The sequence below is a fragment of the Pogoniulus pusillus genome, chromosome 38 (assembly GCF_015220805.1).
Source record: "Pogoniulus pusillus isolate bPogPus1 chromosome 38, bPogPus1.pri, whole genome shotgun sequence".
Taxonomy (NCBI): Eukaryota; Metazoa; Chordata; class Aves; order Piciformes; family Lybiidae; genus Pogoniulus; species Pogoniulus pusillus.
This window is the reverse complement of record NC_087301.1, coordinates 4968720-4981023: the sequence shown is the minus strand read 5'-3', so window position 1 is coordinate 4981023 and position 12304 is coordinate 4968720. Positions and strand designations below refer to the sequence as shown.

Sequence of the window (12304 nt, the reverse complement as noted above, 5' to 3'; positions counted from 1 at the left end):
CCCTCCCTTACGGCACTGCTGCAGACAGTGATTGGCATTGGAATGGGCTGCTCAGGGAGGTGGTCGAGTGGCCATCCCTGGCAGCGTTCAAGCAAAGACTGGATGAGGCACTTAGTGCCAGGGTCTAGTTGATTGCATAGTGCTGGGTGAGAGGTTGGACTGGATGAGCTTGGAGGTCTTCTTCCAACCTGCCTGGTTCTATGATTCTAAGTGTTGAGGGGCGGAGTAAAGAGAGGCACAAAGTTGTGGGGTATCAGCAAGAGTTTAACACCAGCTAGCTGGGGTCCCAGACTCACCCCAAAGAGGGGATCTTGTACCAGGACCCTGATAACAGGGTAAGTGGGGTTGTTACACTCTATTAACAAGCCTATTGCACAAGCCTTGGTGTTTCTCAATGTGGTATTCTTCTACCCGCTTGGCTTAGCGGCTGCACGTCCCCTCCTGACCGGTGGGGCTGCCTCTGTTGCCGTGGGACCTTCAGTTCTGCTTTCTGCAGGTGTTCTAAGCAGCACATCTTTAGGTTGTTCGTGCCAGGTGTATTTTGCCACAACGGGATGTAGCTCAGGCCGTGGCTCGTTGGAGTGAGAGCATTCGGTCCTTCCACTCCTCACCTAAGAACCCGGGACCCTGCCAGACGCTGCGTGTGCCCCTGTGCGTGAGGGGTACCGGTGCTTGCCTTGCCGTTGTGACTGCCAGCTCCTCTGCTGTGCCTGCAAAACGGTGCCGGCGGCAGGCCGGCAGCCCGCTCGGTGGGGCCGGCAGCCCGCTCGGTGGGGCCGGCAGCCTGCTCGGTGGCGTTAGCAGCCCGCTCGGTGGGGCCGGCAGCGTGCTCGGTGGGACCTGGCAGCGTGCTCGGTGGGGCCGGCAGCCCGCTCGGTGGGGCCGGCAGCCCGCTCGGTGGGGCCGGCAGCCCGCTCGGTGGCGTTAGCAGCCCGCTCGGTGGCGTTAGCAGCCCGCTCGGTGGGGCCGGCAGCCCGCTCGGTGGGGCGCAGCCCGCTCGGTGGGGCCGGCAGCGGCCGTGCGCGGGGCGGGCCGGGATGGCGCTGCAGGAAGCTGCGAAGGTGCCGCCTCCGGAGGAGCCTCTGCCCGGGACGGCGATGGAAGGAGGCAGCTGAGCAGCATCAGGCTCTCCTCCACCGGTCGCAGGAGCTCGGCGCCTGGCAGCAGGAGCGGAAGGAGCCGTGGGCTCAGCCTCCCTGGCACGGAGTCCTGCTGCAGGTAACCCCACGCTTTAGCCGGGGCCGTGGCTCCCGCCTTGCCCGGGCCCCGCACCGCCATGGCCGCTGCCGCCGTCAGCCGCTGGGCACCGAGGCAGGGAGGGCTCAGGAAGCGGGGGGCGAGTGCGCATGGCCAGCCGAGCCCCGGGGGTGCCCGGAGGGGGGCTGCAGCAGGCGGGCGGTGCGGGGCTCTCGCTCGGCTGTGCCCCGCTCAGCCCGGGGGGCCGGGAGAGTACCGGGAGCCGGGCACGGCACACAGCGGGTCCGCTCGCTGCAGAGCTCTTCAGGCCGGGACGGCCAGGCTCAAGGTCAGCCCCGCTGCCCCCACCGCCGTGCCTCAGTTTCTCCATCTGCCAGCCTGCCGGCTGCCTGGGCTCTGGGCGCTGTCAGCAGCCGCCCCCGCCTCGTCCTCTCCTGGGGGAGGCCAGACGTGGCGACTTGCAGCCCGTCCCCTCCTAGCCGCTGGAGTTTGCTCGGGACCTTCCCCCCCACTTCGTGTCTCAGTTTCTCAGGGTGCTGGGAGCTACAGCTGCTCCTGAAGGATGGTCTTGTGCAGCTGGGGTAGGAGCTGAGTCAGTGCTGGCACAGCCGGTTCTGCCAGGTGGGACCTTACCGGGGCAGGAAAGGCTGGGCAGGGCAGTGCCACACCGCATCCCGGGCGAGCAGAGCTGCCAACCCCATCCTGCTCTGCCCCACAGAGGCGGGCCCATGGAGGAGAGCTGCCTGAGCACCCTGGAGCTATTGAGCTCCTTGTCCACCTTTGGAGATGAGATCTGTGATGGGAAAAAGCACCCTGTGCTGGGCTGGACCTGGTACAGCTCTGAGGGACCAGCTGAGCCCCAGCAGCCCTGCTGCTTTGAATGGGAAGAGGCTGTGCTCAGCAAGGATGGCACTGCTCACCTGGGCCAGCCAACACGGGCAGCCCCAGGCCATGTCAGGGCCAGACTGGGTGAAGCCAACATGCCACATGGATATGGGATCACCTTTCCTACTGTCTTCTCTCTCCCAGCCCCAGCTCCTGGTTTTACTTGGCAGTCTGGGGAGAGCAGTTGGTTTGTTCTTAATATGAAGCATTAAAATGTCTCAGGTGGGGCATGCTTCTGCCAGCTCAGCTCCAGCAGCCACCCTGAAGCCATCCTCCTGCTGCTCCCCGTGGCAGATGGGTTTGTGGGGGCAGATGTGGGAGGAGGTTGTTCCGGATCCAGGCATCTCTGGGCTGGGCTGTGGGGAGGGAACGCTGTGCTGAGGCAAAGAACTGGCCTGTCTAGGTGGCCAGCCTGCCTCATGGGCTGTGTCCTCTCTTGCAGGTAGAGGATGTGGAGGGCCGGGCGGTGCCAGAGCTGCCTGCCCTGGGACAGCTGGGCACAGCTGCATCGATCTCTGCCAGGAGGCAGGGCGAGCCGAGCTGTCCATCTGCGTGCTGCTTCAGTGCCAGGTGAGCTGAGCACTGTGGGACTATGACCCTGACTCTGCCCTACCCCTAGGGAAGCTCTGTGCCTGGTGGATGTCCCTCTCTAGCTGCACTGTGCAATCTGTAGCTCAGCTCATTCCAGCAAGCTGTGAAGCTGTGAGCATTGCTGGACTGGAGAAAGCCATCCCTGACCATTTGTGCTGTTCTTCCCCCACAGGCACTCCAGGTAGCTACTTCCTCAGGAAAATCCTTTGTGCAAGCAGCATTTCCCACCCCAGGTACTGTGCCACAGAGCTGGGACCTGCTTGCCACAGAACCTGAGTGGCTGAGCCTGCTGCCTTGGGACCACTGGGGCTGTTGCTGGTCCCTGCCCAACTCGTGACACTCTCCTTCCTCTTGCAGAGGCTGTGTCCATTACCAGGGAGGGTCCCAGGACCACTCTGTCCAGCCCAGAACCTCTCGCCACGGCACGTCTCAGCTGAGGAACGTGGCCTCTTCTGGTAAGCTTGCAGCCCTGTGTGAAGAAGATGGAGGGTCCCACAGTGGGTTGGGAGCAGCTGTGGGTCTGGGCTGTGTGAGGGTTAGCAAGAACTGGGTTCTGTCCTCCTTTTCTGCAGCCACGTCACTGCAGTGGCTTCGGGTAGGCAACTTCCTCAGTCCCTTGGTGTGAAGAAGCCTTTGTCTTGTAAAGCACCTTCCTTTTCCCAGATGCCATCAAGAAGCACCAGAAGAGCCTGGCTGCATGGTTCAGCCACCAGCCCAATGAAGAGAGGCAGTTTGGCCCTTCCTTCTCACTGGATGCAGTCCACGTGGATCCAGTGATCCGGGAGAGCTCCCTGGAGCAAATCTTGAAGCCTTCACCTGACTTAACCATCCAGAACCAGCTCCAGCAGCCCTGCAGCCAGGTTATCAGCCTCCAAAACCTGTTTGATGTGGATGCCTGTGGGCGTCAGGTGAAGAACGTGGTGCTGTATGGCACCGTGGGCACAGGGAAGAGCACACTCATCAAGAAGTTGGTGGTGGACTGGTGCCATGGGCGCCTACCTCGCTTTGAGCTGGTCATCCCCTTCTCCTGTGAGGACTTGTCCCATAGCCATGCCCCCATCTCCCTGCGGCGCCTCATAACCAAGAAGTACCAGCACCTCCGGGACGTGGTGCCGGTGCTGGGCACTGCCAACCTCAAGGTGCTCTTCATCCTCAATGGCCTGGAGCGCCTCAACTTGGATTTCCGTCTGGCTGGCACAGAGCTGTGCTGTGACCCCAGTGAGCCTGTGCCTCCCTCTGCCATTGTGGTCAACCTGCTGCGAAAATACCTCCTGCCAGAGGTCAGTGGTATCCTTTCAGCTCCTTCGTGCCAGAGAAAGGCATGGGGCAAGGCCTGGGGCGTTGCAGATGAGGGTCATTGTGCCAGCTGCTTGGCTGTGAACAGGCAGGCAGCCTCCATTCCTGGAGGATCTCACCAAGGTGGCCTCGTGTCACTGGTGCTGGTTTGTCTCTGTGGCATCTTTGGGCAGGCCTGGCAAGGCAGAAAGGACAATGCTGGGCTGTGGTCTTCCAGACTTGACATTTGTCTAGCAGGAGATGGAGAAAGTTCTTCTGTCCCCACTGCCTGGGCCAGATTGGAACCGATGCCCTTTGGGCTGCAGCTCCTTGAACCGCAGGCCCTGGGTGGTGTGATCCTTGTGCACCCACCTGTAGGTTATGTACTTGGGACCCTGCTGAGCTTAGGTCAAAGCCACAGAGGGAGCACCTCCAAACTCACGCAGCCCTCTGCTTCCAGGCCAGCATCATCATCACCACTCGTCCGTCGGCGGTGCGCCGGATCCCCGGGAAGTACGTGGGACGCTACGCTGAGGTCTGTGGCTTCTCAGACACCAACCTGCAGAAGCTCTACTTCCAGATGCGCCTCAGCCAGCCGGGCTGCGGCGCAGAGAGCAGTGTGGGCAGCAGCCCCGGGGAGCAGGAGAACCTGGTGGAGATGTTGTCAAGGAACTTGGAGCGCCACAACCAAATCGCCGCTGCCTGCTTCCTGCCCTCTTACTGTTGGCTGGTGTGCACCACGCTGCACTTCCTCTACTTCTCAAGGACAGTGCCTCCCAGCCAGACCCTGACGGGCATCTACACCAGCTTCCTGAGGCTCAACTTCAGTGGGGAAGTGCTGGACAGCACCGACTCCACCAACATCTCCATGATGAAGTACGTAGCCAAGACGGTGGGCAAGCTGGCCTACGAAGGGGTGATGTCCCGCAAGACCTGCTTCTCAGAGGATGACCTGCAGCAGTGCTTCGAGGTGGAGATGAAGACTGAAAGTGAGCTCAACCTCCTGGAGGTCTTCCGCAGTGACGTCTTCCGCTTCTTCCTCACTCCCTGCGTGCAGCCGGGCAAAGAGCACACCTTTGTCTTCACCATCCCTGCTATGCAGGAGTACCTGGCAGCCCTCTATGTGGTGCTGGGTGAGAAGAAGAGCCTGGCACAGAGGCTGGGGAAGGAGCTGTCAGAGGCGATCGGGAGGGTGAGTGAAGATGCTGTGGTCGTTCTGAACATCATCTCCAAGGTGCTGCCCTTGCGCTTCCTGCCAGTGCTCTTCAACCTGCTCAAGATCTTCCCTCGCTACTTCTCCCGGCTGAGCGGTAAGGACCGGGATGCTATTGCCCACACCATGGCAGAGGAGCTCTTCAAAGAAGAGGACTACTACAACGATGATGTCTTGGACCAGATCAATTTCAGCATACTGGGTGTGGAAGGCCCCATGCGCCACCCTGACGAGGCCTCTGAGGATGAGGTCTTTGAGCTCTTCCCCATTTTCATGGGCGGGATACTGTCCCGCCGTAACCGTGCCATCCTCGAGCAGCTGGGCTGCTCTATCAAGAACTTGGCAGCCTTTGAGATCGCCAAGGCCATGAAGAAGACGGTCATCAGGAAGGGCCGCAGGGGGCTGCCCCCCTCGGAGCTGATGGACTACCTCTTCTTCCTGCACGAGTTCCAGAACGAGCGCTTCACGGCCGAGGCCATCCGCTCCCTCCGCACCCTCAACCTCTCCTCCGTCAAGATGACCCCTCTCAAGTGCTCTGTCCTGGCATCTGTCATGGGCACCACGTGCCATGAGGTGGAGGAGCTGAACCTCTCCTCCTGCAACCTTGACGCGAGAAGCTTGAGGATTCTCTTCCCGGTCCTGCTGCGATGCAAAGCTCTCCAGTGAGTACCACCTTCTGCCCTTGGGCAGTGCTCAGGAGCTGGGCTGTCCTCGCCTCTGCCCATCACAGGAATGCAGTAGGCGCCCGAGAGTGGCATGCGTGCCCTTCTTATCCGCGGTGCAGATCTAGGGGACTACAGCTTCCAACCTGCGACACTCCCTGCGCAGCCTTCCCAGGGCACTGCATGCTGCGATCTGCAGTCTCAACAGAGCCTCCCGGAGGACTCTTTAGGCAGCTCTCTGCATCTTGTACCACAGGCCGGGCTGCCAGCTCTCCTGGCAGACCCGGGTCCCTCCCATTGCTTGGCGCCACCCCGCATTCGCTGGCTCTGCTGCTGCTGCTGCTGACTGCCGCGGGCGGGAGCCTGGGCTGGGCTCCGTCCCAGCCGGTGTGCGGAGCCGCAGTGTTCCCCTCGCCCGGGAGGTGGCGAGCAGTGCCCGGCAGAGGAGGGCTCGGCTGCGCAGCAGGGCGGTGCGGCACTTCGCCTTCCTCCAGATGCTCACGAGGGCTTGCTGGGGTCCTGATCCCTCCTCAGACCTTCGCCCACTCTTGAGGACTTTGCACCCTCTCCCCTCCCTTGCTTCTGCTGGCACTGGCGTTCCTGGCTGATGCTACCCAAGCTCTGATGTAGTTTCGGTGAGCTTCCTTTTGGAGAGGAAGCCTTGCATGGCTTTGCCTGGGGTACCCAGGTAGGATGGTGATAAGGAGAGCCAGGGCAAGTGGAGAGAGCAGGGTTGGCAGCCTGGCAGGTAGCAGCCGTTTCGGTCCTGCCACCCCTGTGTTTCCCTCCGCATCAGTCTGCAGCTCAACAGCCTGGGCTCCGACGCCTGCAAGGAAATCCGTGACCTGCTTCTGCATGACAAGTGTGTGGTGAGCAGCCTGCGGTGAGTAGAACCTCTGTCCTTGCATGAAACTCTCTCCACTGCCCACCACGTGCCCTGGCTCAGCCTTGGCATTGCCCTGAGCTCCTGTGCCCACAGGCTGGCAAATAACCCCGTGGGTGAGCAGGGGGCACAATACCTGGCTGAGGCGCTGGCAGGCAACCGCTCGCTGACCCATTTGTCCCTGCTGCACACCGCGTTGGGGGACCAGGGTGTGGAGGTCATTGCTCAGCACCTGGCTGAGAACCAGCACCTCCAGGAGCTCAACCTGGGCTACAACTCCCTGACGGACACAGCTGCCCTGCGTGTGGTGGAGGTGGCCAAAAAGCACACAACGCTGGACAAAGTGCAGTGAGTTTGCTCTGCCCCATCTCTCTTCCAGGCAATGCCTCTGACCCACTCTCCCTCCCTGTGGCAGCAAGCAGGGAGCCCTTTCCTGGCTCTGTATCCTGCCCCACACCAGTCCTCACGGTGTGCCCTGGTCCTTTTCTCTCAACCTGCAGTCTGTACTTCAACGACATCAGCGAGGACGGCAAGCGGGCGCTTCACACCCTGCGCATGGACCGGGACGGTGTCAGGGCTCTGGTCTTCCTGACGGCTGGCACCGACGTCTCTGACTACTGGTCCCACATCCTGAACGTGGTGCAGAGGAACCTGCCCTTCTGGGACCGTGAGAGGGTCCTGCAGCACCTTGCCCTCATCCTGCAGGACCTGGAGAGCAGCCGGAGGCAGACTGCCAACCCCTGGAGGAAAGCCAAGTTCCTACGAGTTGAGAGCGAAGTCAAGAAGATGCTGGGGAAGCTGCAGCATGGAGCCCTCTAACCTGCTGTCCATCCACTCAGCCAGGGAGGCAGCAGTGCTGCTGGGGAGCAGGCGCTGCAGTGTCCCTCAGCAGCACATTCCTTGTGACATTATCCCTGTGGAGATGCCAAGTGGTTGGGTGCTACCAAGGCTGTCAAAGGTGCTGGGTACGTGGGGCTCAAGCCTCATCTGCAGGCAAGGCTGGAGTGTGGGAGAACTGCACAGAGACCAGGCCAGGAGCAAATGGGACTTGTTCTTCTGGGTTTGTTAGAGACCCAACTCCTGCATCCTGGCTGCGAGCCTCAGCAGTGGCAGTGGGGCAGGACTCAGGCTTGCTTGCGAGAGCTTTGGTAGCATTAAAGTGCACCACTTTGTTTCCACTGAAGCCAAGACTTGATCTCCTCTCCGGGCCCTTCCTGGGGGAGGAATGCAGAGGTGCTGGTTCAGCTGCCCTTCCAGCAACCTGGAGTGGAGGGCTCTGGCCCTTCCCCATCTCATGAGACCAGAATGGGGCAGTCCACTTTGGCTCCACACCACTTGGTCTCCTTCACCACAGGGGCTCCCCTTGTGGCAGCTGGAAGCTGGGAACACCAGAATCTGTTCCCAGGCTGGATGTCCTGTGGTGCTGGTCACTGCTGCCAGCTCTGCTGGGCAACGGTTGGGGCAATGTCTCAGGCCTGAGAGGACAGGGGAGACGTTGGGGCTGTTTAACCATTAAACCTGGGGCGTCTTAGAGGAGGCGGGGACACCGACGTCCCTGCCACTTCACCCTGTACCTTGCTCCCTCTCACACTCACTGCAGCCATGAAGCAAACAAAAGGTATGTGCTGGGGCAGTGGGGCTTCATCTTCAGGAGACCCTTCCACACGTGCATGCCTCCAGACCCTGCCTCCACATGCAACAAAGCAAATTCAGAGCCCAGGGAGGCCATGGAAAGGAGCCAGAGACATCCAGGAGGATATGGATGGAAGCAGCAGGGGCACTTGGCAGGAATGCCCTCTCCCTGGGTTTGGGGTTCCTTGTGCTGGAAGAGGTGGGGAGGGGTTTTATGAGGTGGTAGGGAAAAGCCTCTGGCTCCAGCCAGCTCCCTGGAGCCCTGCTGGCCCTTCTCATCTCTCCCTCAAAAACCCTATAAACCCCCAGGTCTAACCTCCCCTGTTGGGAAGGGCAGCAGGTGACCATTGGACTCAAGCAGTAGATGTCCTGCTGCTTTGAAATGCAAGGAGACACTTGTGGCAGGGCCAAGGGCACAGCTGTGCTGGGGCACAGGCTGTAGCTGGGAGTCAGATAGGCTGGAGGGGCAAACCTACCTCACCTTAGGGTGGCATGGTCAGCCTGTGTATGGCCCTGAGAGCTGGAGAGTGTGGGATCTGCTCCCAGCCTACTGCCTCCTGCAATGACCTCTCCTCTCCCTCTGCAGGGTTCGAGGGTGACAAGAAGTCCATCATGTAAGTGCTAAGCTACCTCTGGGCAGGGCCTTTCTGGGGCTCATGGCCCCGCAACTGGGCTGTGCTGGGACACATCTTCAGCTGAGGGGGTGTGAGCCACGGCTGCCAATCCTAGCAGCATATCTCAGGAGGTCTTTCCTGACTTGTTACCTCAGGAGAGAAGTGAGGGGCAGCCCAGAGTGAGACCTCCTCCTGGGTTTCCCCAAGGAAGGGGAGGAACTGGAACTGCAGCCACACATTGTCCTGTCTGGGAGGAATGGGGGTCCCCGTGGCAGGCCTGGGGAGGGCTGCCCAGGCTGCTGCACTGATGTGGCCTCTCCTGCCCTTTATCATTCCAGAAAATTCGAATTTAACCCCAAAGTTGGGATCGACAACCCTGCCTTGTCACTGGCTGAGGACACGGGTAACTACCCTTAGCTCCCAGAGCATCCTCGTGTTAGCGTGGGGGTCTGGCAGCTGGGTGCTGCTGGGGTCCCAGCTCTCCCAAAGGGGTGCCTTGGGGAGGTGAGCACACCAGATGGTGGGGATGGAGAGGTTCCAGCCCAGAACGGGGTGAAGGACTCTCGTTAGGATCCCTGCAGGGGGACTGCTCATGGGCTGTGCTGCCACGCAGATGATGAGGGCATGGGAGAGCCTCGCTTCTATCTCCTGAGCAAGGGCAGTGCAGAGACCTTCGGCTTCTGCCTCCACGAGGAGCTGGGCTGCCAGGGCCACATCGTCCGGCAGGTTGAACTGGGAGGGCTGGCCCAGCGCAGGGGCATGCAGGATGGAGACCGACTCCTCCAGGTCAACGGCCGCTTTGTGGATGACATGGACCACTGCAGGGTAAGCTGGGAGCACCCTAGGGTGGGTGGAAGTGTCCAGGTGGAAGTGTCCAGGTCCTCCCCAGCCAGGCGCACAGAGGGTGCGAGACCTCGGTGCTCCCTGGGGCCCCGATCCCACAGGCTGTGGCTGGAGGGGAACCCTGCTCAAGGTTCACAGCCTGGGTCCTTCAGGTGGTTCAGAAGATCAAGGCCAGCGGGAACCACGTCCTGCTGGCAGTGCTGGATGGTGACTCCTACAAAGCAGCCAAAGCCCTGGGCCGGGACCTGTCCCAGCTGCTGCCAGCTGACATCCGCCCTCGCCTCTGCCACATCGTGCAGGACAGGAGCGGTTTTGGTTTCAGTGTGTCAGGTCCAGAAGGTAAAGCAGGCAGTGGGGTGCTGGTGCCGTGAGCCTCCCCAGCACAGTGCCTTGCTCAGCCCAGCCTGCATCTCCTCCCTGCAGGCACGAAGGGCACCTTCCAGCTGTCAGTGCAGCAGGGCGGAGCAGCGGAGAGAGCAGGGGTGCTGCCAGGCTCCTGGCTGCTGGAGCTGAACGGGGCCAGCGTGAGGAGCTACTCACAGGCACAGCTCACCAGGAAGGTTTGTGTGCTGCTGGCAGGCACTGCTGAGTGGGGTCCAGGGCTGGCAATGTCACTGAACGCTCTTGTTTCTTATCCAGCTTAAGCAGAGTGGCAGCAAGGTGACACTGCTGGTGGCATCCAGTGCTGTGGAGGAGTTTTACCGTCTGCGAGGTCTGCAGGTCACGGCTGCCATGGCAGACACCTCCTGGCTGCCTTTCAAGGCCCGAGAGCTGCACCTGGTGAAGGGTCCAGCTGGCTATGGGTTCCTGCTCAAGGAGGATGAATGCATCTCAGGGGCCACAGGTGAAGGGGGCTGAGGGGGACAGTCTGTGACTGAACAAGGCATGTCTGAGCGTCAGGAGTAGCTGCAAGCCTCTTGCCCGCAGCAGGACCCTGTCCCCAACCTCACAGAGGTGTCAGTGGCGACAGTTCTCTGGCTGAACGTCTCTGTGAGCATCTCCCCATCCTCCGTCCCGCTGCGGTAGGTCAGTTCCTGTGCGACGTGGATGCAGGGCTGCCAGCCCAGCAGGCAGGGATGAAGGAAGGAGACCGCCTGCTGGCCGTGAATGGTGAGAGCATCGAGGGGCTGGACCACCACCAGACGGTGCTCAGGATCCGTGCCCACGATGAGCATGTGACGCTGCTGGTCATCGACCCTGCTGGCGACCGGTTCTACCACTCGGTAGGTCTGGGGGGCACAGAGTGGTCTGCAACAGGTTGGGCAGCCCTCGGGTGCTGTGACACTGGAGGATGGGATGGGTATCTTGTCCCCAGGGCTGCACAGTGGGGCCCTCCCTGGGGCACCTGGCTGGCCATACAGTGCCATGGACACCTATCCCTCTTCTCCTCTTCCAGATCGGGCTGTCCCCTCTGCTGTCCTTTGAGAACAGCGACCCAGCCTCAGGCTGCCACATCCCCTCCCTGCCCTCTCCCAGCGACTCTCCTGGGCTCTGTCACGTCGAGGTGCAACCAAAGGGACCTGGCTCCTGGCTGGTGGCTGCTGCCAACAGTATAACACTCACACAGGTAAGCCCTCCTGCCAGGCCCGTGGGGCAGTGCCACCCGCAGCCTGGTGCTGCTGACTCCTGGCACCCTCCTGCCCTGCCTGCCCTAAGGTCTCTCTTGGCACTTATGAGGCTGACAGGAGAGGGCTGTGTGGTCTCTCTTGCACACAGGGGCCAGGCAGAAAGACTCCTCCTTGCTGAGTGGTGGACTGTGGTTTTGTGGTGCCCACAATGCCCCTGCTGTGTCTCCACAGAGCCCACAGCAGGAGGAGCGCAGGAGGCTGCACCAGGAGTTCTAGTGGCCCAGGAGCACTCTGCCTCTGACCCGGCTCCTTCACACAGCAACTCGTCCCAGGTCACATCCAGCCTCTTGGTGCTGCCCTGATGGGTACCTGGAGGGCACAGCATTGCTCAGCATGGCCCTTGCACACGCAGCTACTGTGTCTCTATGCCCACAATGGCACTGGCAGCGTCACACCTCCTAGAGACTCATCTTCACCGACCCGAGGCTGCCTCCAAGCTGTTATTAACCATGGCAGTGGCTTCTTGTTACCTGAAGACAGATTTGTGTCTTTGCCTGCCCAGCTGCCTCCAGGGACATTGCACTGGAGCTCCAGACCTGCCCCAGCTCCAGATGCTGGGAGCTCCTAGGAGGAGCCAGGGCATGGCCCTCCACACCAGGACACAGGGAATGAGGTAGCCTGAGGCTTCTCTTATCCCAGGGCTGGCCTTCAGGCCAGTGTGGGAAGAGGAAAGGGAGGAGCAGAGACTGGCAGGGCCCTGGAGGAACAAATCCCCCAGCTCTCAGCCTGTTGGCTCAGGTCTGCCCCTGCGTGGATGTCTATCTTGTGCTGCTCTTCTCACCCACCCTGTGAAGCTGTGGGCAGAGGGTGTCCAGCACCCATCACAGCACTGTTCCTCTGTCACCCGTTTGGGGTGTGATTAAAGGGTAGAGTGACGCTGC

General features: G+C 61.1%; 2 protein-coding genes across 2 annotated transcripts; both read left to right on the top strand.

Annotated features, from left to right (window-relative positions):
• Nucleotides 1-1055: 1055 nt before the first annotated feature.
• On the top strand, nt 1056-7885 carry NLRX1 (NLR family member X1). The gene is made up of 9 exons (XM_064172960.1): nt 1056-1218; nt 2525-2652; nt 2846-2906; nt 3031-3128; nt 3337-3953; nt 4409-5823; nt 6620-6706; nt 6803-7054; nt 7207-7885. The coding sequence occupies exons 2-9, from the start codon at nt 2532-2534 to the stop codon at nt 7523-7525; spliced, it is 2970 nt and encodes a 989-aa protein (XP_064029030.1). The 5' UTR covers nt 1056-1218; nt 2525-2531; the 3' UTR covers nt 7526-7885.
• On the top strand, nt 7512-12304 carry NHERF4 (NHERF family PDZ scaffold protein 4). Its single transcript, XM_064172970.1, has 10 exons — nt 7512-7671; nt 8925-8952; nt 9291-9355; nt 9566-9777; nt 9948-10134; nt 10219-10355; nt 10435-10639; nt 10822-11018; nt 11192-11362; nt 11595-12304. The coding sequence occupies exons 1-10, from the start codon at nt 7512-7514 to the stop codon at nt 11637-11639; spliced, it is 1407 nt and encodes a 468-aa protein (XP_064029040.1). The 3' UTR covers nt 11640-12304.